This window comes from Drosophila willistoni, chromosome 3R (assembly GCF_018902025.1).
Source record: "Drosophila willistoni isolate 14030-0811.24 chromosome 3R, UCI_dwil_1.1, whole genome shotgun sequence".
Taxonomy (NCBI): Eukaryota; Metazoa; Arthropoda; class Insecta; order Diptera; family Drosophilidae; genus Drosophila; species Drosophila willistoni.
This window is the reverse complement of record NC_061086.1, coordinates 33,063,617-33,088,447: the sequence shown is the minus strand read 5'-3', so window position 1 is coordinate 33,088,447 and position 24,831 is coordinate 33,063,617. Positions and strand designations below refer to the sequence as shown.

The 24,831-nt window shown below is 39.3% G+C and overlaps 9 protein-coding genes across 15 annotated transcripts; 5 read left to right on the top strand and 4 right to left on the bottom strand.

Annotated features, from left to right (window-relative positions):
• Positions 1-384: 384 nt before the first annotated feature.
• Positions 385-5,804, top strand: LOC6649788. 6 transcript variants are annotated; one of them, XM_047009289.1, is made up of 3 exons: positions 385-463; positions 1,630-5,653; positions 5,727-5,804. In XM_047009289.1, the coding sequence occupies exons 1-3, from the start codon at positions 428-430 to the stop codon at positions 5,738-5,740; spliced, it is 4,074 nt and encodes a 1,357-aa protein (XP_046865245.1). In that variant the 5' UTR covers positions 385-427; the 3' UTR covers positions 5,741-5,804. The 6 variants fall into 6 exon arrangements, with proteins under 6 accessions (XP_046865245.1, XP_023035588.1, XP_023035587.1 ...); XM_023179820.2 differs by lacking the exon at positions 385-463 and having other exon boundaries at positions 1,494-4,510; positions 4,832-5,653; XM_023179819.2 differs by lacking the exon at positions 385-463 and having other exon boundaries at positions 1,496-4,510; positions 4,754-5,653.
• A 166-nt stretch (positions 5,805-5,970) lies between these two features.
• LOC111519363 (sorbitol dehydrogenase) lies at positions 5,971-6,814 on the top strand. The gene is made up of 2 exons (XM_023179780.1): positions 5,971-5,977; positions 6,030-6,814. The coding sequence occupies exons 1-2, from the start codon at positions 5,971-5,973 to the stop codon at positions 6,812-6,814; spliced, it is 792 nt and encodes a 263-aa protein (XP_023035548.1).
• Positions 6,815-7,228: 414 nt separating this feature from the next.
• Positions 7,229-10,095, bottom strand: LOC6649787 (N-acetylglucosaminyl-phosphatidylinositol de-N-acetylase). 2 transcript variants are annotated; one of them, XM_023179815.2, is made up of 5 exons: positions 9,940-10,095; positions 9,251-9,779; positions 8,364-8,654; positions 8,058-8,151; positions 7,229-7,989 (listed from the first exon to the last, which is right to left on the bottom strand). In XM_023179815.2, exons 2-5 carry the CDS (start codon positions 9,726-9,728, stop codon positions 7,812-7,814), a joined length of 1,041 nt encoding a protein of 346 aa, XP_023035583.1. In that variant the 5' UTR covers positions 9,729-9,779; positions 9,940-10,095; the 3' UTR covers positions 7,229-7,811. The 2 variants fall into 2 exon arrangements, with proteins under 2 accessions (XP_023035583.1, XP_002072356.1); XM_002072320.4 differs by having other exon boundaries at positions 9,251-10,095.
• Positions 10,096-10,381: 286 nt separating this feature from the next.
• On the top strand, positions 10,382-14,632 carry LOC6649786 (phagocyte signaling-impaired protein). The gene is made up of 7 exons (XM_002072319.4): positions 10,382-10,793; positions 10,866-11,090; positions 11,510-12,002; positions 12,135-12,537; positions 12,602-13,888; positions 13,961-14,162; positions 14,221-14,632. Exons 1-7 carry the CDS (start codon positions 10,724-10,726, stop codon positions 14,403-14,405), a joined length of 2,865 nt encoding a protein of 954 aa, XP_002072355.1. The 5' UTR covers positions 10,382-10,723; the 3' UTR covers positions 14,406-14,632.
• LOC6649785 (transcription factor Ouib) lies at positions 14,504-16,022 on the bottom strand. Its single transcript, XM_047009290.1, has 5 exons — positions 15,811-16,022; positions 15,252-15,748; positions 15,055-15,189; positions 14,862-14,972; positions 14,504-14,807 (listed from the first exon to the last, which is right to left on the bottom strand). Exons 1-5 carry the CDS (start codon positions 15,964-15,966, stop codon positions 14,666-14,668), a joined length of 1,041 nt encoding a protein of 346 aa, XP_046865246.1. The 5' UTR covers positions 15,967-16,022; the 3' UTR covers positions 14,504-14,665.
• Positions 16,023-16,087: 65 nt separating this feature from the next.
• On the top strand, positions 16,088-17,414 carry LOC6649784 (zinc finger protein 253). The gene is made up of 4 exons (XM_002072317.4): positions 16,088-16,268; positions 16,321-16,775; positions 16,834-16,968; positions 17,043-17,414. Exons 1-4 carry the CDS (start codon positions 16,155-16,157, stop codon positions 17,248-17,250), a joined length of 912 nt encoding a protein of 303 aa, XP_002072353.3. The 5' UTR covers positions 16,088-16,154; the 3' UTR covers positions 17,251-17,414.
• Positions 17,287-19,162, bottom strand: LOC6649783 (zinc finger protein 112). Its single transcript, XM_002072316.3, has 5 exons — positions 18,934-19,162; positions 18,073-18,872; positions 17,865-17,999; positions 17,693-17,803; positions 17,287-17,630 (listed from the first exon to the last, which is right to left on the bottom strand). The coding sequence occupies exons 1-5, from the start codon at positions 19,078-19,080 to the stop codon at positions 17,480-17,482; spliced, it is 1,344 nt and encodes a 447-aa protein (XP_002072352.1). The 5' UTR covers positions 19,081-19,162; the 3' UTR covers positions 17,287-17,479.
• Positions 19,163-19,483: 321 nt separating this feature from the next.
• LOC6649782 (zinc finger and SCAN domain-containing protein 21) lies at positions 19,484-21,513 on the top strand. The gene is made up of 6 exons (XM_002072315.4): positions 19,484-19,734; positions 19,798-20,485; positions 20,542-20,734; positions 20,800-20,934; positions 21,005-21,115; positions 21,184-21,513. Exons 1-6 carry the CDS (start codon positions 19,546-19,548, stop codon positions 21,335-21,337), a joined length of 1,470 nt encoding a protein of 489 aa, XP_002072351.2. The 5' UTR covers positions 19,484-19,545; the 3' UTR covers positions 21,338-21,513.
• Positions 21,361-23,184, bottom strand: LOC6649721 (probable ribonuclease ZC3H12C). The gene has a single exon (XM_002072314.4). The coding sequence runs from the start codon at positions 23,060-23,062 to the stop codon at positions 21,476-21,478; it is 1,587 nt and encodes a 528-aa protein (XP_002072350.1). The 5' UTR covers positions 23,063-23,184; the 3' UTR covers positions 21,361-21,475.
• Positions 23,185-24,831: the final 1,647 nt, after the last annotated feature.

Below are 24,831 nucleotides of genomic sequence, written 5' to 3'. Positions count from 1 at the left end.
AGCTATTTTATGCAAGTACCTAAATTTGATATACCTACAATTGAATGGCCAGTTCTACAAAAATACGAGACTTGGGAGAATCACGGTCACTAAGCCAAATGACTCAATCAAATGGTCTTATCAGAAAACAAATCGAAATAATACCGGAAAGAAAAGGAACCCATGAGATTTTTTTTGCTGTCTATGATTATCTAAATATATTTTTTTTTAATCAAGTAGGCTGCGTCATCCAACCTATGAGAATGAGCTGTGATATTATTCAGTCTTTACACACAGCTTCCAGCTAACACAACATAAAAACTAAAAACAAAATTATTCCCATGCAGGGATTTCAAAATTATTAGTTGTTTTTATATTTGGTTTAAGCATACATTTATTTTGTTTTTTTTTCATACATAAGTTAAGGACTCAATATCAAGTATTCAAGATGCGTTTGTATGGCAAGATTTCGCATATTTTGCATGTAAGTATAATTTTTAAAGAAACATTTCAAGATGGAAATGGGCGCATCCTTACCGATGGGCATGGAGATCACAGGAAAGTGATTGGACAACAGCAGTAAAACTAACTAGCTTTGAGTTTTGGGTTTGTACCAGATTTTGATGTTTTGTAGGCTGCATTATTGGTTAATTTAATTTTTAAATTTTGAGCGTCTGAATTAAAAGTCAAGGCATTACTAGACTCTGTATTCAGGCAAGAAAATATCGGCGAACGTTTATAAATTAAGGACTTTATACTAATAACTGTACTACAACGATTAATTAAAGGTTCAGAATCTAATTCCACATAATTTGAGTGTAACCGATATCTGGAACCACTAGACAATATTTAAAATGCAGTTTTAAGACCAGAAAAAACTCCTGCCAAGAAAATGCCAATAATGTAGATTTCTAGCGAAAACTCAAGTTTTTTTTATTAGTATTATGAATAGGCCATTTTGCACAAAGTGCTAATTTATTGTTTTAATATCGAAAACATTTAGTGGATATGGTTTTCTTGTAAAGGCGTCAGGCGGGAGTCTTGCACCCATATACACAGATCCTCATCGGAAATTCTTTTCTAGTAGTTAGAAGTTAGTCTAAAGGTCTAAGATAGGACTCTAGGCTGTGTTTCCAAGGCATGAAAATCAAACGCGAACAACAATTTCTACAATGTAAATACATTAATACGATTAGTTGACATGTAGATCAATGAAAACTATGTTCATAAAATTCCCTCGTTATTTTAATCGTATTTGCCCAGTTTTATGTATTCGAATTTTTCGTTTTCAAATTTTAAAAAATAGTAGGCCATGGAATTAAACTTCAAAACTTTTTTTCAACATGCCTCGCTTGGGCTAACGAATCGTTCATACGGCTTGTGCACATCGTCCTGTGTAGACGTACACTTTTCACATAAAATTTTTTGGATCAAATTTATAAATCAAAAATTAAACAAAATTTTACTGTTTTATGTCTTAGTCGAGATAAACTTTTTGTAATTCAAAATCTTAGAATTTAGACACGAAACACTTAACTCAACACTTACAACGTAATACACAGAGACATAACCACAATGCGTGGAATCCTTAATTGGATGTGTGGATGTCCAAACGGTTATACTAATCGCATGGCTCCGTATCTATCACAGATCTCCAGATGTTTGAGTTATCACGCTCCCATTTGTCGGCCGAGTAGTTTGCTACGCAAGCAAATATGTTCAGAATCCAGGCCATCATCCTCAGGAAGTGGAGTGTACTGCCCGCTATGGCAGACGATAACCCCAACGCCCCAGACACCCAATATAATACGGATTCAGATGTACTCGCAGAATCCAGCCAATGTTTTCACTATTAATACCAACGTGAACATGCTCAGGAAAAGGATTAGTTTCTCGGGAGTAGCCCCTGGAAGCATTGGTGATGTAAATGCAGAGGGTAATGTCATCCCAGTGGGTCTAATAACACCAGAAACCCAAGACGGTAAGCAGCTAAAGATTGTTATTGTGCCATTAGATTTGGCTGGTATGGATGGCGCTGCATTGAAGAATACTTTAGAATCTATCAATCATCTAAGGAAATACGCCCATCAGATCGATGCATTTGCCACCAGCATGATTGAAGATTATCATGCATTAAGGAATGAGTCGGAAGGTCAGACTGAACAAAGAAAGCATGAAGAAACTGTAGCCGAGGAGCAGCAACAGTTTCCCAGTATGGATAATCTCGGTGTTTGGGAAAACTATACCACAGTTCCAACTGTGCCATCAATGGATGTAAACGCAATGGGTACAGCAGCCAATCAATCCATTGCTCAACAAAATCAAGCGACCGCTGCAGCCAGTTGCCAGATTAGCCCGGAACATGTGTCTGCCATCCCAGCCCCAGCTACTGCTCCAATTGTGGCCGTGCCATCTGCTGCTGCTGTTCCTGCCATTGCTCCGTTGACAGTGCCTCAGGCTGAACCCAAAATAATGCCACCAAGTGATACAACACCCAGTCCAATGAACGCTCAAGCCCTACCATTGGAAGCGGAGGGTAATTGTCAGGTCGAGGAGGTAGTTCTAACTGTACCCGAAGGCCTTAGCGATCGTCTTAACGAAATGGCCATCTCATCGATGCAACTATCATTCGAAATGGATATGACAAACGTCCGTGATGCCATCATAAATGGTCCTGCCGGTGTCAAGGATCTGTCTGAACAGAAGGGACTAGACGAAGCAGTGCTTACCATGGAAACAAAAGTGGAGCTTGACACTGAAGCCGAACCAGAGTGCGCGGTTCCATTGCAATTTCAAGCTCAAATCCGTGGCATTGTTCAAATCGATGCAAGTAAGTTGGATTTGAGCCAACTAACAGAAGAAGGATTGCCTGAATATAATGATACGATGACAGCCATAGCAGCCAACTTATGCAGCACGGCCCTCAAGACAAGTTTCCCTTCTCAAAACGGAATAGCCGATACCTTGGAGTACACCGATCAGCAACTAGCCGAGATGTCTGAGGATCAATTGGCCGAACTAAAAGCAAAATATGCAGAAAGCATTGCGGCCCTAGAGGCTACCCCAGCAGAAGTATTTACCAGATGCGAAGTGGGTCAACCGATTTCAGCGAAAGCTCGCATGGCTCTCAAGCGCCACCAGGCTAGAAAGCGGATGAGTATGGAACAGTCCCGTCCCAAGTTTAACGAAACGTCGCTGGCATTGCCACGGGAAGAGACTACAGCGCGACCTTTGGTGGCTCCCGGTGTGTGGGACGATGATTTTCAAGGACCACAACTTCGGGATGGCTGCAAGAATCCCATCATCAAACCAAAGAAGAAGTGTCCAAAGAAGTGTCCCCTCGATGATCCCTGCAAGGAAGATCCTTGTAAACGACCACAAAAGAAAGGTGACAAGAAAAAAGTCAAGAAAGCTTCGAAAACTACAGAAATAACCGCAAGCGCGAAAAAGTGTGGATCAAAAGATGCCAAGGGCGGAGCCGATAGCAAAAAATCTTCAAGCGGCAAAGGTGGAAAAGGTGCCGGAAAAGATGGTGGCAAAGACGGAAAAGATGGCGGCAAGGATCCCTGTGCCATGTTCAAAAAAGGAGGCAAAGATGGCAAGGACGGTAAAGATGGCGGAAAGGATGGCAAGAAGGACGATCCTTGTGCCAAATTCAAGAAAGGAGGCAAAGACGGTAAAGATGGCGGAAAGGATGGCAAGAAGGACGACCCTTGTGCCAAATTCAAGAAGGGAGGCAAAGACGGTAAGGATGGTAAAGATGGCGGAAAGGATGGTAAGAAAGATCCTTGTGCCAAATTCAAGAAAGGAGGCAAAGATGGTAAAGATGGTAAAGATGGCAAAGATGGCGGAAAAGATGGCAAGAAAGATCCTTGTGCCAAATTCAAGAAAGGAAGCAAAGATGGTAAAGATGGCAAAGATGGTGGAAAAGATGGCAAGAAAGATCCATGTGCCAAATTTAAGAAAGGAGGCAAAGGTGGTAAAGATGGGAAAGATGGCGGAAAGGATGGCAAGAAGGACGATCCTTGTGCCAAATTCAAGAAGGGAGGTAAAGACGGTAAGGATGGTAAAGATGGCGGAAAGGATGGCAAGAAAGATCCTTGTGCCAAATTCAAGAAGGGAGGCAAAGATGGTAAAGATGGCGGAAAGGATGGCAAGAAAGATCCTTGTGCCAAATTCAAGAAGGGAGGCAAAGATGGTAAAGATGGCAAAGATGGCAAAGACGGTAAAGATGGCGGAAAAGATGGCAAGAAAGATCCTTGTGCCAAATTCAAGAAAGGAGGCAAAGGTGGTAAGGATGGCAAAGATGGTAAAGATGGCAAAGATGGCGGAAAAGATGGCAAGAAAGATCCTTGTGCTAAATTCAAGAAAGGAGGCAAAGGTGGTAAAGATGGTAAAGATGGCGGTAAGGATGGAAAGAAGGACGATCCTTGTGCCAAATTCAAGAAGGGAGGCAAAGGCGGTAAAGATGGTAAAGATGGCGGAAAGGATGGAAAGAAGGACGATCCTTGTGCCAAATTCAAGAAGGGAGGTAAAGGCGGAAAAGACGGTAAAGATGGTAAAGATGGCGGAAAGGATGGAAAGAAGGACGATCCTTGTGCCAAATTCAAGAAGGGAGGCAAGGGCGGTAAAGACGGTAAAGATGGCGGAAAGGATGGAAAGAAGGACGATCCTTGTGCCAAATTCAAGAAGGGTGGCAAAGGCGGTAAAGATGGTAAAGATGGCGGAAAGGATGGAAAGAAGGACGATCCTTGTGCCAAATTCAAGAAGGGAGGCAAAGGCGGAAAAGACGGTAAAGATGGCGGTAAGGATGGAAAGAAGGACGATCCTTGTGCCAAATTCAAGAAGGGAGGCAAAGGCGGTAAAGACGGTAAAGATGGCGGAAAGGATGGAAAGAAGGATGATCCTTGTGCCAAATTCAAGAAAGGTGGCAAAGACGGTAAAGATGCTAAAAATGGCGGAAAGGACGGCAAGAAGGAAGATCCTTGCGCTAAATTTAAGAAGGGTGGTAAAGATGGAAAAGATGGTAAGAAGGATCCCTGCAAAAAGAAATACTCGACCTATGCGACTCCCCAAATTCTGGACAGTTGCTTCCACGAGCAGGATTCAGCTCCAGTCAAGGTGTTAAAGCCACGTTTCCTGGTCTACTCCACTCTTGTGCGTCGTCACTATGCCGTTTCGCCCTCAAAATGGTCAAAATGCTCAGAGAGCAATTCATGTTGCGCAACGGGCAGTGACACTTCCCCGTCTGGACCTCGATTTTCTGTTTACTCGTGTCTTGTTCGACGTCGTTATGGCGGCTTGCCGACCAAAACCCAATTGGCTAACCTAAGCTGCGATGGACCACAGGTATCCTTAAGCGGCCTGCGGCTTTACTCCAAAAAAAAGGGAAACGACGATGGCAAGTGCAGTTCCCTCACACAAAAGTACCCAAAGAACCGACAGAAGCCAGAGAAACCACGAACTGGATTGCGTGACGATTGCTTCGGTCGTGACGACTGTCCAAAGAAATTGTGCAGTGGTAATTGTGGACCTGTGAACTTCCCACGCAAGAAATGTGATCCTGATGCCAATAACAAGAAAAAGCAAGCCAAAGCAGCAACCAAGGAGAAAAAAATGCCAGAGATCTGTGAAAGGCTAAACAAGAGCAACAGCAAAAAGGATAATGGAGAAGGTATGCATACCATGCAACAGATAATGTAGCCATTTTGTCGTAATATCTACTTGTATTCTCTACCCCACTTAAGGCAGAAAGAAATAATTTTAAAACCAGGGGTCTACACGCGATCACGCTGGATCTGAAACGAACTTTTAGCACTGGGAACCACTACAAGGGGGCATGCGCATGCCCTGCATCATGGCCAAGAGTTGTCGATCACGAAGCAGAGTGCGGCGCCGTTGACGACAGTGACGAAAAGATTGAAGTAATTCGTATACCATGCTCTTACAAGATCCAAAAATATCATTTACCACGGCCATGCCCCAGGGACAATGGTAGGTATTATTGAACGAATAAGCAAGATTCCTTATTAACTATTTGCATCTTACAGATGTTCTAATACGCACTGGTTCGGTGGCAATTACCGGGTCGGATATCCATGTATATGAGAACGGCAATCGGGATGTAGAGGGTATGACCTTAGGACATGATGCAACTGGTTTTATCGAAGAAGTTGGTCAATGCGTCCACCACTTGCATGTGGGAGACCGTGTGGTTGTAGAGTCGGCTCTGTCGTGTGGCATATGTGATTTATGCAAACGGGGTTTGTACAATATGTGTGGCGGTTTGGTTTACAATGGATTTCTGGCCACCCATCAAGTACATCCCGCCGATCTTTGTCATCGATTACCCGACAGCATTAGCATGGAGGAGGGAACATTAACACAGACTCTAGCATTGGGTTGCCAAGCCTGCTTTAAGGGTAATATTACGCCAACCAGTAGTGTCCTCATTATTGGATCTTGTCCAACGGCAGTGGCTGCCGCCATGTGCTCAACAGCAATTGGTTGTAAACAGGTGGTCATAGCTAGCACCATGAACTCCACTCTCGAGATGGTGCAAAAAGATTTTAAATTCGAGACGGTTTTTTTCGATTCAAATGCTCTGTTCGGCGAGGTACTAGAGGCCATCTATAGAAAGTTCCGAGAGTGGCCAAATTGTGTGATTAACTGTGCCATCTCTGCGATGACCATGAATCTTGCCGTTATGGCATTGCAACCGTGCGGAGTTTGTGTGCTATCCGAATGCGAGTCGGAGTGTGCTAGCTTTAATGCCTTGGATATTCTTATGAAGAACATACGTCTCATACCTAGCTTCCGTTCCACGAATATGTGAGTACTTATACGCTAAAAAATGTACTAATATTTCAATAATTATATTTATTTAGGTACCCTACGGCACTACAACTAATTAAATCTGGCCGTGCCCCCATGCACAAGTTGATTGCGAGAACATATCCTATGCGTATGATTGAAGATGCCTTTCAAAGTGCCCAACACGAGTCTAATGTGGGTCTCCGAAAAATTATTGTGAATAGCACAGAGGAGATAAATATTGGCAAAATGTTTAGGAAGAGATTCCAAAAAAATCGGTAGATAACATTTGATGGACCCCTTAATGAATATACTCTAAAAATATGCTGTGTACAAGACCTATTTAGTCGTTTTCAGAATATATTGGACAAATTAACTTTAGAAATCATTTTGTTCTTTCATTTATTTCAGTAAGATTAAATAAAAACTGCAGATATTTAAATATTGCAACTAAAATCGTTTGGCATTTTACTAAAACAGTTAAAAAGTGCATTTCTTTTCATATAATATTTTCTATATACCCTCTCTCGCTCTTTTTACATATTTATATCAAAAAATTATTGTACTTCGCTGCTTACAACAAACTATTTTACAATTTTACAGAGAATTTAACTAATAAGGAAGGTTTACACAATACAATAAGAAATTATAACAATGCATTATGACTCAAAAAGTAGCACACAATTTCTTTTGCTTTCTTTTTATCTTGGAACATAAAGATTTATAAGCTAACTAATCAATAAAGATATGCAATTAAGTTAAGAATGTGTGGACAGTGAGTGGTTCATGGATTTTGTTGTTTTTTTATGGTTTTTTTCTTTGCTTGTTCCCTGGTTCGTTTTTATTGGAGATTTGCGTCCAATTTTTGTTTTGGCTTACAGTAGATCGATTTGTTTATTAGTTTATTTGTTTTTATATAGTAGAATCGTCAGTGTCTTTAAAAAACAACTTCATGCTCTAAGGTAGTTTGTCTTTTTGGTGTTCTTTAACATTAAAAAAATATACATTTTGCTCTCCATCTAGTTGTCATGAATTTGCATTTCCAATTCCACATCCGAGAGATTTATTTGCCGCATTGAATTTATGAACATATAGCGCGATGTATAAATATATAGCCAACGGAACCATTTCATTTGTGATTGATGTTCCAACATCGCTTTCCTCACAATGCCCGCCTCTTGCCAGCTGAGAATGGACCTGAGCACAAAAATAAAGTGTATATTAAGTGTTTGCAGTGTTAGCTCAGTTTTTTATGTAAAACTTACCAATGTGTTGACATCAAACAAGTACACAGCAAATCGAAAATTGATAAATATTTCCTTACCACATTGATCGTGTCTAGAGTGTAGAATTTACAATCTGCAAACAAAATTGTCTATTATACTATATGCCACATATCAAAAGGCTATATATAGAGAATAAAAGTGTGTGAGAGAGACGACGATGAGACGCCCAGAGAGGCAAAAAGGGAGAGAGAACCGGGTCCCCTCAACTAAAAAATTGTACAATTAACATGCCAATTAACATGGCCGTCCATTGTTGACCATGTGACTGATTCACCACTCACTCACCTTTGGGCAATAGATTGGCCAAACAAAGCGAAGCGGCCGCGTAATACACAGCACAATGATTTGGATGAGAGCTGACACCATCACGATCAAATGTGAAGATCGCTTGTATATCCAAACTCTCCACTGTATGTAATATTAGACTAGCCACAGCATCTGGTCTCCATTCAACATTCGGATCATCTGGCAAATTGGTGGCATTAACGAGTACAATATTCTCCTCGGGTATCCCCAATTTCATGCACGCACGCCACAGTTCTTCACGTCGAAGCTGGGCCAATTGTTCGTAGTTGCCTGAAAATATTATAATAATAAAATGTTTAATAATTTGAATATAGAGCAATTTTGGGGACAAACTAAACTATAGTTAATTTGTTTCTATACCTCTAAAGCTTACAATTAGATCTATTTACCCAACTTTGACTGTGGTCTTTTAACGTAAACTTAAATTTAGACATTTGAAGTTTAAATCATCAAATTTCTAGCTCCTGAGCTTCTGAGTGTTATTCTCAATTATTCTTTTTGAAATCTTAAATAAAAAATCTATTAGTAATCTGAACTTAAATTTTTTTTGACTATAAATAAATCGACAATCGGCTAAAAGTAGATTGAACTACTAGTAAAATTTTAAAGAAAATTACTTAGATGTCAATGACGATTTATATGATGAATCTCACTGATTATATTTATAGATTTTTTCTAATGAATTAAGTCACCGTAAGTAAGTGACGATGAGTAAGTGTCGCCCTTTTTCAAACTTATTTTTAATGACGGTATTAACAGTTACAAATGATGGTCAAACCTTTCACACATTCTCTCTTTAAACATACTAATACTAACTTATGCTAGCCTTATGCTTGGAGGTTTCTTCATCCTAAAAACTTTCTTACCATTCGACAGGCACAGTATATACACCTGACAGCCATCTCGTTGGGTCAGCGAATAGATCAATGGCCCAAAGAACATGCATTCATCGTCCGGATGGGCGGTCACAAATAGAACTCTTCCCATTTGTCCAGATTTGGGCAAATGAACGCTACGCAAACGTAGGCCAGATTGTAGGAATTGTTTGAGGGTGCACCCATCGCCTTGGCCTAGTCCGTCTCTGTTTCTGTTCCTGTCTCTCACGCTTCTTGTTGTTGGCGATGTCAGCCAAAAGGTGAGCTTGTATAGGCCCAGGCATACTATCAAGTATACCGCACATGCAATCAAAATATGCTCCAGGGCTTCAGCTGATGTCGTCTTGATGCGGCAGTATATGGCTTGCGGTGTCGCTTTCTGCAGCTGCTCCGCCAGTTGATGTCTCCAATCCTGGATAACACGCGTATCTAACTTGGCCAAGTATTCGCTTAGCCAGTTAAATCTCATTTCTCATTGCGTGAATCGGATTTAGTTTTCGGTTTTCCTCCCTTCCTCCGCCTGGTCGTTTTTTTCGTTTTTGGCAAAAAGTTCACCAAAAATGGACACAAAAACAAATAAACCAAATGGTGAAAATTTCAACAAAATGCCGTGTGAGAGCTAAATTATATATGTTTTAACACTAAAATTAAGGCGGTTTAATTTGTAGTTGATGTAATACTTTTATAAAGCACGGCTTTTCTTTTTAGACCGCGCGCCACTTCCACTTAAATTAATATAAAAAATTCTGCATTTTTGCCGTTTTTGTGTTTCCGTTTTGCGTTTTGCAAGAACGGGGGGCAGCAACTAGAGATCACACTTCAGCTCAAGGAGTACGTGGCATAACCGTGAGTCACGAAAAATCGTTAAAGCGCATAATCAATAACAGCAGAGTACGATAAATTGCCTTAACGAGGATCATTTGACAATTTTACAATATTAGGTATGAATAATAATAATATTAATTAAATATTCAATCTCAAATAACAGTAACTACATTATTAGACTTGACGAGACGCTTAAATACTATCGTATTGGGTGACAATCCACGAGCCGCTTCCTCTCTAGCAATCAGCTGTTACAAATTCCTAGTGCAGCCCTTAGAAACGATTATCGATAAATCAAAGATGTTTGGGCAACCCTACCACTTTAAAAGAAGACCAATTTTTTTCAAAACAAATTTAAGTAATTTTTAATGAAATTTTAGTGAGTGACATTAGTTATAAATTAATAGCCCGTTTAGTTAAGGCAATTTAGGTGCCTCTATTTAACGGAAACGCCTTGCTAAAGACGCGTAAAGAAACCGTGCCCTTGTCTTGAAGGCGGCAAAAAAAAGAGAAGAAAAAACGTGCGGTGCGGTGTGGTTTTCAGGCGAGGTGTATGCAGCAGCACACACATTGTAATTAGGTTAAAAGGCAGGCAACATATAAGCATAACACAGTTTGCAAGAGTTGGATTATTAAGCCATGTCGCATCAACAGCAGCAGCAGGGAATGGACTCGGCCTTGTTCGAGCGCCGATTGAGGCCGGTTTATGGTAAGTTCCAAGGATATTAACATGTGATGAAGCAGGAAAAAAATTTGTTTAATTTGGGTTATATGTTTTTAGACAATTTGGAGGTGGGCAACAATCGAAAAGCTCTACAAGAATCGGAAAAACTGCTTAAGAAACATCCCAATCTATTCTGTGCACGTGCTCTGAAAGGTCTTTCATTGCTTCGTTTGGGCCGCTATGAAGAAAGCCATTCATGTCTGCAGGCAGTGGCCGAGGAGAAGCCAACAGACGATTCAACGCTGCAGGTTCTCTCGTTCTGCTATAGAGAAATGGAACAATGTATGTAAACTTCCAAGCACTATAAAATCGAATATATTTACATTTCAGACTATGTCTTATTAGGCAACAAATTTATAAACACGTTTACATAGGGATTTATAATCCACAGAATTCACTTGAATCTGAATTTTACATAAAAGTTATTCAAGAATATTCACATTGGCCAATGGCCACTTACGCCCATGCCAATACCATAAATCACATATACACGCTCACACACACCTGAATTGCGAGTCATATTTTTATACATATTTTCTTGGCACGCGTCAAGTCTCTTGCTGCATTTTGGGGCAACTAATTAAAATTGCATTTTCATTTGCATTTACTTCGTCGTCTAGAACAAAGCGATAAGTGCGTGTGCAGTTGATTTTCTTTGTCTACGAAATATATTTCTAATTTTAATCAATATCATTTCGCAGTGGACAAAATTGTAGAGCTATATCAGCATGCGGTCAAACAAAATCCTGGCAATGAAGAACTTTTGGCCCATCTTTTCATTTCGCATGTCCGTGTGGAGGACTATAAAGCCCAGCAGGCAGTCGCTTTGCAATTATACAAGACTCAGCCGAAGAATGCGTATTATTTTTGGTCCGTAATCAGTGTAGTATTCCAAGGAATACGTGGACCCGAATCGGCAATTCCTGAAAAGAGAAAAATCTATTTAGCTCTCGCCCAACGTATGGTGGATAAGCATATAAAAGAGAGCAAAATGGAGACGGAACAAGAAGCATTCCTCTATTTGCATATACTTAAGTTGCAGAATAAATATCAAGAGGCTTGGGAGTTTCTAAACGGCGAGTTATGTGCTAAATTATATCCTGGAGCACCTGTCAGCATGAAATTTGAGCTTCTGAAGAAACTGGGCAACTGGCAGAAGTTGAATGAGCTGCTCCAAGAACTACTAGACGCAGAGTAAGAAGATATTTTGATAAAATGTTTTTTATATCGATCATAGTTCAAACTAAGTTCATTGAAAAATGAATGGATATACATAGTTGTTACATTTTCTACAATAATCTTATGTAATATCTACTCGCCATTTAGCCGTGACCGCTGGGATTACTATAAGGAATACATACAATCTAGTTTCGAGCTACTTGAAACACCATCGGAGGATCAAATCAACCCAGATAAACAAGGTTTCCTCGCATCATGCCAGGCATTTCTGGAACGCATCATTGAAACCTCAGAACGCAAGAAGCGTGGACCCTATCTAGCACGTTTGGAGCTGCATCAACGCATGCGGGCGGTGCAAATGCCAGCCGACAAATTAATTGGTGACTTTGACGAACTAATCATTGAGTATTTCCAATTGTTTGGCGACAAATCCTGTTGCACCCATGACATAGCACTATTTTTGCCATCAATCAGCATGAAACAACGTCAGGATTTGGCCAGTAAGCTGTTGGCAGAGTGTGACATCAGCTCGTCATCGCTGCCACAGAATGTGAGTGTACAAAGCAATTAAAAATATTTCCTCATTGTAAGATATTTCGTTTTTATTCCTGCAGAAGGAGCATATGCAAAAGCATATTTGTGCCTTACAAATTTCCCGAATGTGTGGCTCACACTTGGATCTACCAGTTGATCATTTACTTGCCTTCTATACGGCACTTAAACTTCATTATGAGCATGGTAGAAGTACATTTGGCAAACAATTACTGGCCACCGAGATGGGACCGTCGGATCCTTATGCCTTGCTAGCGGCAAATGTTATGTACGACATTAGCCAGCGGGAAAACAAATCTGATCAGTTATTCGAAGCATTATGCCTGTTGCAATATGTCTTACGAAATAGCACTAGCAATTTTCATGTCAAATTATTGAGTCTGAAAATCTATCACATGTTTGGCTGCCTTCTGGGAGCACAGGAGATGTACGATTACTTGGATATTAAGCAAATCCAATTGGATTCCATGGGCTATGCACATTGCCAGTTGCTGCCATTATCGGGCCGCTTTGCAGGAGCACGAAATTGCTATGATGCCACATTAAAGTTCTTTACCAACAGTTACAAGGAGAGATTAGAGTATATTGCTCTTACGTATAGATTTTGTACATTCTCGAAAATGGAAGAGTTTTTGAACTTCAAGGAAAGGCTTACCAATAGCCTTCAATACGTTTCGTGTTCGGTGGAGGCACAGATCTGTGATTTGGTCAGTTGTTATGGCAATGTGCAGCAGAATTTATCTTCCTATATGGCCATGAGTATTGAGCCTGCCGAGGATCGCATTGCGTGGCATGAATTGAGCGATAATCGTGACCTGGAGGCCATAATACGTTGGGATCCCTTGCACTTGGTGGACACGGAAGCGCAGCGCAAAGAATCTTTTGATCAGGAGGTTGAAGTATTGCAAATACGCTCCCTAATGTTGCGTCTCTTTGCGGCATTTATTGACTTAAACCACGGCACCAAGAACAATAGTGGAGAAGGTAGCGGGAAGGCAACGGCTACCTTAGAACTTTTACGTGATTCGTGGACTGGTTTATATCAACGGTTAAGGTTAATGAACTATAAGCCCTTATCGCAAACATTTCTAGTCAATTTATTGCCAACTCGTTTGCATTTGCTTTTGGAGTTACCCTACGAAAGTTTTATGGATGATCTGGCTCAATTGGTGCTAGACTTGCATAGCGGAGCTAACCGACTAACAGAACAATGCAAACGGATGGGGGACAATGTGGTGCTTGTAATGGAATTGTTTGTCCACACAATTACAGAAAGCAATGAATGGAATGGCATGGATGGACTATGGAAACGGAGGGAGCATCAGCAGAAGGTTGCCGCCTGCTTAGAAGTGAGTCAATAACTATCACCTACAATATTGCACTTGATCATCACAGTTGACTTAAACACACTTTTCTTTCAGTTGCTTTCTCTATATGCTTTTCTTTTGTCAGTTCTGAATGAGAAACTGCAGGTCATTTCCAAGACAAAGACAAAGAAAAACAGATCATCGGCAGACAATAAGAATCAGGATGCAACTATAAGCGAAAAAGAACGCGGCCAAATGGTTCATGAGCTAATGCGCCAATTAAAACATAAATTGGAGGCTTGTGATGCTGCCATACGTAAGTAACACAAACGAAAATTTCATCATTTCATTTACATTAATATTTGGGTTTTCAGGTACATGGAAAGCTCCAGTGCTGCCCCGGGATCTTAGCTCTTTTATGGCTGATATGTCTCTGAAACCCGAAGTGGAAGCCACATTAATTGGAGATGTTTCGGCAACATTTAAGGAATCCCATGAACTAATGGTTACCGAATTGCGTAATCTTTTAAAAGATAAAATTCGTATGTCTGCCAAGTAGATAAAGTGCGTACCACCACAACTCTAACCTTCTCCTCTATTTAGTTTGTTATTTAATTGTAAACAAAAAACAAAAAAGGAAAAAAAAACAAAACGAAATTTTCATAATTCACATAAATTTTTTGTCCCCTTAATACAACGCTCAATATTGATGTATTTATGTAAAATTGCAATAAAACCCAAACAAATTGTATAAGACTTAAGTATGGCAATACTTGAGTAAAAAGATATCTAGCTGCTGATACCCTTTGGATTACTTCATCAAGTATTAATTACAGAAGAAGATCCTGATTTGAGAGACCGTAAATAGGCAGCAGTTCTAGGATCATTCACGTGTTGTTGCGTCTGCAAATGAGCCACCAGATTATGTGTACGTGCGAAACTCTTACGGCAAATCTGGCAACTGATAAACAAATTAGTTTTAATTTAAAAAGAAACAAAAATTTTGTTAACTCACATATGCGGTTTTTCTCCTGTATGTGTTTTATAATGGGCTTTGAGAACGCTGGCATAGGTAAAGGATTTGTCACATGTTGCACATGTATAAGGACGCTCATTGCGATGGGTTCTAATTGAAAAAGGAAAAATGTACAAATTATAAAATTAATCGTTTGACAAACGCACAGTATATTTGATATACTTATTCTCACCTTTCGTGCTTCACCTGGGAAGATCGATCGGTAAATTTCCTTTCACAATATTCACAGCTGTATGGGCGAGCGCCAGTATGCTGACGGATGTGTCGGGTTAATTGGTAGTTCACATGAAATGCTTTAGGACAAACGCTTAGGAATTGAAATAAAATTGAAATTACACTCAAACATTTCAGATACCACTGAACTCTTACTCGCACTTATAAGGCCTCTCATTTCGATGACGTCTCATATGTGTATCCAAGGTGCTTTTTCTTGGATAGCTGTTCCCACAAAGCTCACAAATATGTAGTTTTCCTGCATCTGGTGTTGGTGTTGGCATTGTTGATTCATTTTCCCTATTGAGCACAATCATTGATGCCTTCGGTGAAGCGTCAATGGCATTATCGTCTGCCCAGATAACGTCATCCAACACTTCCACTTCGAGTTCTTCATAAGTAGTCTGATGGTGCTCATTGGATTCCTGCTGTTCCCCAACAGGCTGATCTTGCTGTTCCGCAACAGGCTGCTCCTCATGTTGCTGATCAAACTGATCCTGATATTGCTGGTCACTCTGTTTCTGATCTTTGTAAACATATTCTTTTAGAAATTCATTAGAACGCTGACATATTTGCCAAAACTTATGCGCCAAACTTAGGAATGCTTTACATTTAATGCATATGCGGCTAGGTAACTCTAGAGTTCGATTTATCTGTAATGGTTAATAATCTTAATTTAATACTAAGAAGTAAGAAAGAAGTAATATTGCAATACTTTTATACCACTAAAGTGTTCAATTTTTTCACAAATAGAAATGGCTTCTCCTTGACTTGTATCTTCATTGGAGTCGTATATAGAAATCATATAGGCATCGCTGGCTTCCAAGCATATTCTGCATATATTCGACATGTCCAATGCTAATTCAGCCATTATCCAAAAAATGTTTTTGTTTGAAATGTTTATGTTTATTTGTGATTTCAGTGTTGAAAAGACTTCATTTTATGCACCAGTGTTGGTAATGGGTTAATTCATTACTTGCAGCTGATTTGTTTTCAAATTTGTTTTTAATTTGAAAAAAAAACTACTTCAATTTTTTATGGGACACCAAATTAGTTCAAATGAATGATTTAAAGAATATTTGCCGAATTTGTTTTTTGCATCCTAAGAATGGGTCACTTTCGCCCGTAAATGGTAATTTTATTCAGGAAATGCTATCACGAGCAGGCATAATGGTACGAGCAATAGTATTCTCAGTTTCTGTATTAAACTTCTGTAATTCTTCAGCTAAGTCACCCAGCTAATTGCCAATGGCCGGAAAGTGTCTGCAGTGAATGTGTTGTTCTGATAAGCGCAGCTTCTAGGCTTCGTATGCTGTGCCAACAAGCTGACGAGCATCTGCAATTAATGGAGAAAGCAGCCATTGACAATGCTAACGTGGAGGATCAGTTGCAGGAACTAAAGAAAGACGATGACAAACCGCCAATGATAGTCCTGAATGGCAAATGTGTGAACATGAAATTAAGCGGAGAGGAAAGGGGAATCTATAAAATTAACTTGAAAATGTCGAAGCCTACCCCAGAGGAATCTTTTGATTTTATATCAATTTCCCCATCAAACTCTTCAACTCCACTAACTTCTGACTGCTTTAAATGTGATATTTGCAACAATGTCTATACAGAGAGGGTGAAATTCACGGCCCATCTAAAGATACATAGCCAGGACAAGCCCCACGAATGCGAGTAAGTATCATGAAGGTAGTCAAGTACTCGAAAATCTTTAATTATATTGTTTATATAGAATCTGTCATAAGCGATTCCGCCAAACGCCGCAGCTAACACGGCACATGAACTCGCACACGGGTCAAAGACCCTATAAATGCAATTATTGTGATTCCAGTTTTGGTGACCCATCGACACGCTATAAGCATCAAAGGTAATCGCACATGTGCCTTTATAAATTCCTTCTTCCATCCTGAAATCTACATATCGATACTTTTCTACTTACAGAATCCATACTAACGAGCGACCTTATAAATGCATTTATTGTGATAAATCGTTTAACTATTCAAATGTCTTAGATGTCCATCTTAAAACCCATACAGGGGAGCGTCCATATAGCTGTGGCTATTGTGGTCAAAGATTTTCACAACTGCATCATAAGAATTCCCATGAAAAGGGTCATTTCGATAACAAGCCAGGTTGTTTTGAAGAATGAACGTTTAAATAAACATTCATCATATTGGCGTCTAGCTAAATATAATTAAGAATTTTATTATTGTTGAGATTTAGTCAAATTATATGCCGTAAATAGACTGACAAAGATCAGCTATAAGTGAAGAATCTTAAGCTAATAAAACAAATTTTTCTATTCATCTTAAATATATTGATTTCACTTACACTCTAAACTATAAACCTAAACTTTTGTCTTATCTAAGAAACCTATTTTAAGTGCTAACAAATGTAGACATTTCATCTTTGATATCATCAGGAGTGGCTGGATTTGTTGATGGTTTGCAAGGACCTCGTTTTTCATGAGTCACACGATGCAGACGCATTTTGTACGCTTTGACAAATCCCTTGCCACAAAGATCGCAACTAAAGAAAATTAATTTTATTCAAAAACTAGGAACATAATTTAATGTAACATGTCTACTTACACATGAGGTTTCTCGCCGGTGTGGATCATTTTGTGAAATTTTAAATTATCCGAATAGCTAAAAGTTCTAAAGCACACATCACATTCATAGGGGCGTTCTTTGGTGTGAATTCTAAAGAAGATTGCAATGAAAATTAAAGAAAACCAAGCCAATAAATTCACTTAGTAATTACCGATGATGTTTGGTCTTTGTGGAACGATCCGCAAAGGCAGCAGGACAATAATTACATTTGTATGGCCGATTTCCGGTGTGGGTATTCATGTGACGCACTAGCTGTTGATTTTGGACAAAACCACGACCACATATTCTATGGGAGGAGATAGAATCAAAAATGATGTTTAATATAAGAATACTATATATGTGTTTTTTTTTTTACTTACTCGCATTCATGAGGTTTGACGCCAGAATGGAATTTCATATGCTCAGTAAGGCGGGCTTGTGTGGGATATATATTAGCGCATACATCACAGATATAATTCGATAGCTTTTCCTTTTGCTTACGACCCAATTTTTTGACAGGCTGTGCCTGCTGCACTTCATCATTATGTTGCCCTCGCAGACTTAGTAATTTTGGCTTGGCACTTGTGCGACCAACGAAGGCAGGCTTTGAGGAATTACTATCATCGTCCTCGTTGCTTGCAACTTCCTCTATTACATTATTACCGCCCTCTAATTTAACCGAAACTATAAAGCTAGAGGTAGCTTCAGGAGATAATACTTCAACTTCTTCATATTCTTCCACTTCTGCATGCTCCTGAAAGGCTTCTTCAACACTTACAACAGTTTGATTTTTGTCATACACCACAAAATCATCATCATCATCCATCTCATATGCCTGGTCAACATCTTCTTCCTCTTCCTCCTCCTGCTCCTCTACCAATGCCTCCTCCACATAGCTAACTATAATTTCTTCATGTTGTTGTTGTTGTTGCTGCAACGGAACTATCTCCATTTTGACTTGTTCCAATTGATCCGATTCCTCATGTAACAACTTGATAAAATTCTTCGTTTCCAAGGTATTGGAATTTTTGCTACTGCTGCTGTTGGTCTCCTCGCTGGCAAACAAATCCATGATGTGCTGATATGATCGCTGGCAGGCTAAACGAAATTTATAAGCCTGGCGCAAGCAGCTCACACATTTGCTACACATCTTGTCCGGGAAATTGTCATCGATGCTTACCTAATTGTAGTATTTATTCAAATTAGAAGACAAGCTTAAAGCATTGGATTTGGATACTCACTGGGATCCCAGCACAAATGTACAGCATCTGGTCAAGACGAGTGCTGGCATTCTGGCTAAATATATCTTGCAGCAGGTATTCTCCATCACTGGCACTGTTCAGGCAGACCCGGCAAACAATCCATTTGCCAATGGAATCGGGTTTCATTGCTTTAAATTCCTCGTTATTTAAAAATTTCAAAAACCAAAGCAACCTTTTATTTTATTGTATAGGCAAATGCAATAGTGTGACCGTTGCAGATGCAGAAAAGGGAATCAGTGATGCGTCAAATCACATGAAAGTAATGTAGGAAATAATTAATGTAATTCTTGAATAGTTTTGCTAGATTGTTTCTCAGATTAGCATGAAGCAACTTATAATTTGATTATATAAAATGCTTTTCAAAAATAATATAGGAGTGCACTTAAAAAAAGCTCGCCTAGTATTGACTTTGTTTATTCATCACAGTGACTGCGTTATTTTTTTGTGGTATTTGATAACATGCAATAGCTTGGTCACTCTGTCAGTTTCTTTGCTACTATTTTTTTGGCGTCGGTTTTTGCATTTTAATACAAGTGTTTTGTTTTTGGAATTATAATTGAATATTAAATAGCGACATCAGTTGTTCAAGATATGCCAGACACAACAACTACTACAAAAACTGCGGGGGATGCAGGGAGCCCGGGTGGGGCGTCAACAACACAAAAATGGATTGTGTGCCGCGTGTGTCTGCAGCAGCCGAAGGAGCCAATGTCCAGCATATTCAATGATGATGCCAAAAAGGACATGACCAATATGATTTTAGAATGTGGCGGAGTGCCTGTAAGTGAAAGAAGCCATTCAATTTTAAACTTATTATCTTACTCCCTTTTTGGTTCGCTTTAGATCAAAAAGTTTGATCATTATCCAGATAAAATATGTGACAAATGCCACAAAGGATTGCAGGCGGCATTTAAATTTCGACGCACCTGCCAGCGTTCTTACAAGCATCTCAGTCAGTTCATAGCACCTGTGGAAGTTGAGACAGAATCGTCAGATCAGACCAAAAATGATTTGGACGACACAGCCATGGAAGAAGATGACGATGAGTTGGAGGAACAGCAGCTGCACCAGCAAGAGCGCGATTGTGAGGGTGAAGCGAACCATGAGGTGCAGGGGGTGGTAGAAGTAGAGGAAGAATCCGCCAATTTGTTGATGGAAATGCCCAAAGAAGACATGGTTCAGGTTAAGAGTGAACAGGTGGAAGAGGATGGCATCATTGAGGAGCTCTACGATGTCTATGAGACCTTTGACGCCGACGGTGACATTATAACGGAGCAAGCTGCCTTTGAGCAACAGCAACAGGATTCACTTTCTGGCCTTTCAGCAGCAGATATCGAGTATTTAGATCAAGTGGATCACCTCACTGAAAGTGCACAAGAGAGCGTTCGCGAACAGCAACACCACCAACAGTTGGACGATGATCAGCAGGAACAGGACGAGGAATTGCTTGAGCCAGCCGGCGTAGATGAGGAGTTTATAACTATTAAGACCCGCTCAGCGGCATTAGGAAGGCGTCGCGCCCCACAACGACGTAATTAATCCAAAAACTATGCTCAATGATCTTGTTAATCATATCTTATATTGCAGTTCAGGACACAAGCAGAGCTTCAAGCATACGCACGAGTCAGGGGATTAAGACAAGAGGCGGTCACAAAATACTTGTGGGCGATAAAAAGATATTTAAATACATTTGTGATGTTTGCGGCAATATGTATCCGTCACAGAGTCGTCTCACAGAGCACATCAAAGTCCATTCGGGTGTCAAGCCGCATGAATGCGAGTAAGTTCTATGTGACTTGTTGCATGACCTTCAATTCTAAAGCAAAATTGGCATGACTTTTACAGAATCTGTGGACATTGCTTTGCCCAAGCGCAGCAGTTGGCTCGTCACATGAACACCCATACCGGAAATCGTCCATATAAATGTAGCTATTGCCCGGCAGCATTCGCAGATCTTTCTACACGCAACAAGCATCATCGGTGGGTAGATAATTCCTTATAGTAGATTGTACAATATTTTTTCAAATTCCATTTTTATTTTTGTTTGCAGTATTCACACCAATGAGCGACCCTATGAGTGTGATGTCTGCCACAAGACATTCACCTATACAAATACTTTGAAGTTTCACAAGATGATCCATACCGGTGAAAAGCCGCATGTGTAAGAATCTAAAATTTACATTTTCTTTCGATATCAATATTACAATACCTTTTGTTTCTGTTTTATAGTTGCGATATCTGTGGAAAAGGTTTCCCCCAGGCGTACAAATTGCGCAATCATCGTGTGATTCATGAAAGGCGTGGAGTAACTAGTTCAAGAGATCTTCATCAAACGGATTTGGCCTACGAAATGGGCACCAGTCCAGTGGGCTTGGAAATGTAGAATAAATTAACCAGGAAAACAAATCGTTTTTCACATTTAATTAAAAAAAATAATTGCTAATTACATACATCCACATAAATATACATATTTATGTGCATATATATATATATTTCGATCTTTAAATGCTTAAGTTTTAGACTAATTGTGTGGAAATAAATTAAGTATAGCAGCACAAATGGTCTTGGCATCCGTCACATTTGGATACAATTCGAGAACGGCATGAACTTGATGCGGTGGAAATAGACTAACCAAATGATAGCGCAGTAAACGACGCTGCTCTTCGCGGGGCATTTGCTGTGACATGGCTGTGGCATAAAGTTCCTCATTGATCCGAGAGTCGGATGCAGAGAGATGTGATGAGTGCAACGAGTTTTGGGGAAATGGATGCAAATGGAGATTCTTATCTGTAGCCGGTGCTGAGGGAGTTCGTGATAGATACTGATGATGATAGCCAGCGGAGGACGAAACCGTAGTGCATGTGGCAGCGGCTGAGGCGGAGGATGAGCAAGTGGGTACCGCATAGTTATAGCTGACAGTTGGCATCTGTCGCTGTAATTTTTTATGTCGATTCGGGGGCTCTGTAAGTTCCATTTGATGGGAAAATGATTGACACAGCTGCTGTTGTTGCTGTTGGATTTGCTCCAAGTTATTCGATTTAGTGCGTGACAAAGGCTCGCGTGGTGCCATCAGGGAGGAGATTTTCAATGGCAGCTGATGCTGACCTACTCCACCATTTAATGGTGCGCTATGCGACACTTGGAGCATTGGTCTTATTTGATGACGGAATTTACACTTAACGCCGTATGTACACTTCTTGCCATATGGACACAATTGCTGGCTATCTAACATTTTTTGCTGGGTCTGGGATCGCAGAAATAAATCCAACGGTGGACCACTTCTACCCAATGGATCATCCGGGGGCATGAATATATCATTCACAAATGTATACATTAGCAAACGTTCTTGGACGACTTTACGATACTCATTGGATTCCAATATCAAATCTCTATAATTGTCATTGGACACAATAATGCCTTCGGTTTCCACGGCCAGTTTGAGTATGAAACGATCATCGTAGCAGGCTATGCGTTTGCCATCCAAATGTCTTGATGGAGTAAAGACTAACACCCGCTCTAATTCCAATTCGTGTAGTAGATCCTGATCTTTTATGTTGTTATTGACCAGTTCTTTACGCCAATTTGGCACAAAGGCAGTAATATATTGATGTCCGCGTTGCCGGAACCAGTCCACACAGATGCGTATGCCACGGCAGGAGAAGATTTGATTGTTGCCATGAGACAAAGCCACATTACTGCCATCGATGACAATATGTCGCAGGGAGCTTGGCGCATTTACACTATTACTACTACTACCATTATTATTACTATTACTACAGTTACTACTATTAGTATTAATATTATTGTTATTAATGTTAGTGCTTCTACCGCCGCCGCCTTCAGAGTTGGTCAGCTTGATTAATTCCTCGAGAAATTCATTTTCATTAGCCTCTGATCCCAAACGACTACTATTTAAAACTGATAATATTGATGTCTCTGTGTAGCCCAATTTTTTAGCAAATTCCAAATTTTGCCTTTCTGTGGTGGTCAAGTCGTCATTACTTTCCAACTTGTTGAAGCTTTGTTGTTGTTTTTGTTGCACTTGTTGATCTTGTTCCGTTTGCTGTTGTTGTTCTACACAATTCATTTTGTCGCCATTACTTTCCATTTTTTGTTGGTGTTTACCGAACTTGGAGGTATTTACTTAGAGTTTACATATACAAGCTTGCCCTGAAGTTTTAGCGTAATTATTTTATTTTAAATCAACCTTTTTTTCTGAAAAAAAAAAATAAATAACTAATTTTAAGGTAATAAGTTGGCAGCACTGCGCCTATCGATAACTTGTCGTATCGATCATTGTACTCGATGACCATTATTCACACAAAAAAACTTTTAATTCAAATTTAAAGAGACTCACATACCTTTAAAAGTTTAATTGAATTTTTTTGACAACTTAGCTATCTAATGATCTTACTTTGGAATTTCATATTTTCAATTTGCACAAATAAATTTTCACAAAATTTTATAACATGAATAAACATTTCTTTATTAAGTTGTACATTAAATATACATATATTTTGCATATAACTTTTGTTTTTAACAATATTCTTCTACATATCATTTATGTTTTAATATATAGTATATAGATCTCACTTTTTGCAATTTTATTAAAATAAAGTACACAATTTACTCGTTTAAGTTTCGGTTTCTTCATATTTTTGTTTTACTTTGTTTGTGTTTTGGTCCCTCTTTCTTGTGGAAAAAAAGAGTTTTTTGTTTTTGGTTTCTTGTGTATTAGTATACGAATAATCAATTACAAACAATTAATTAAGGTAGAAGAAGGTATAAGTGGTCACATCTATTTTGGTTATATAGATTTCTATATGCTACGTTTTAATTGGGAGCCGATTAAATGCATACACGTGTGTACGTACGACAATAAAGTAATTCCATTTATTAACGCTTCTTATTTTCTTCTTCTTTACGTTTTTTCTTTGTTTTTTGGCAATTAGTGTGACAGTCGTGTACTAAAAATAAAAACTATAAAAACGGACGTTCAAGTACAGTTGTGGGTGTCTCAGCTTAAGCGTGACAGCGTCGCTTTACGTGTTTTAGGAGGGGGCATTTTATGGAGCGGGAGGCTGGGGGCGGGCATTATAAATTCCACGAGTCATTCATTTCGCACGAAGGCTTTCTCGTTTCAAAAAGGATAAGATGAAGGATGCATTTCACCCCACTGCCCTCCCTCTCACACCAAAAGTGTTCAAATTTGCGCTTTTGCGTGGTTTTTCATGAAGTTCTTTAAATAAGCGGAATTAAGAATGTGAAATCGAGGTACAATTTTGCCCATAGCGCTAGCAATAAATTCGTCAAATTCAATGTTTGAATTTTTGTATCTAGAGTTCATTATATTTACCAATACGTGAATTGTAGTTTAAATTGCCAGTTGCATACCTTATGGGGGCGAAATTTCTGCATTTCACATGCTTAAATCCGCCTCTGGTTTCGCTGGTACCGTTATTATGGTTGTGTCATAAAATTTACCATTGCTTGCTTGTCTGCTCCTTGAATGCTTTTACTTCTACTATGGTGGGGTATTTTTCGTTCTTAACGGGTAATTAGTAAAGTTTATTAGTTTTTCATAGACTCGACTATTGTCAGTAAAGCATTTTTGTGCGGTACAGTTTGAGTCAAAACATAAAAGTGTTGAGATATTGATGAACTGAATGTCCTTTCTGATAAAACTTAAACTAAGACAATACAAATGTCTAAAAAATCCGCTGAGTTCTTTTTGGATTCTAAGAAAACTGTAATTAAATTATATTTATAGAATTGTTATGCGAATTTCCCTTAGTTAATGGATTTAAGTAGTAGCTGGATTTTTCATGATGACTGTAACCTCTTATTGTTGACATCTTTCAATGATAAATAATATGA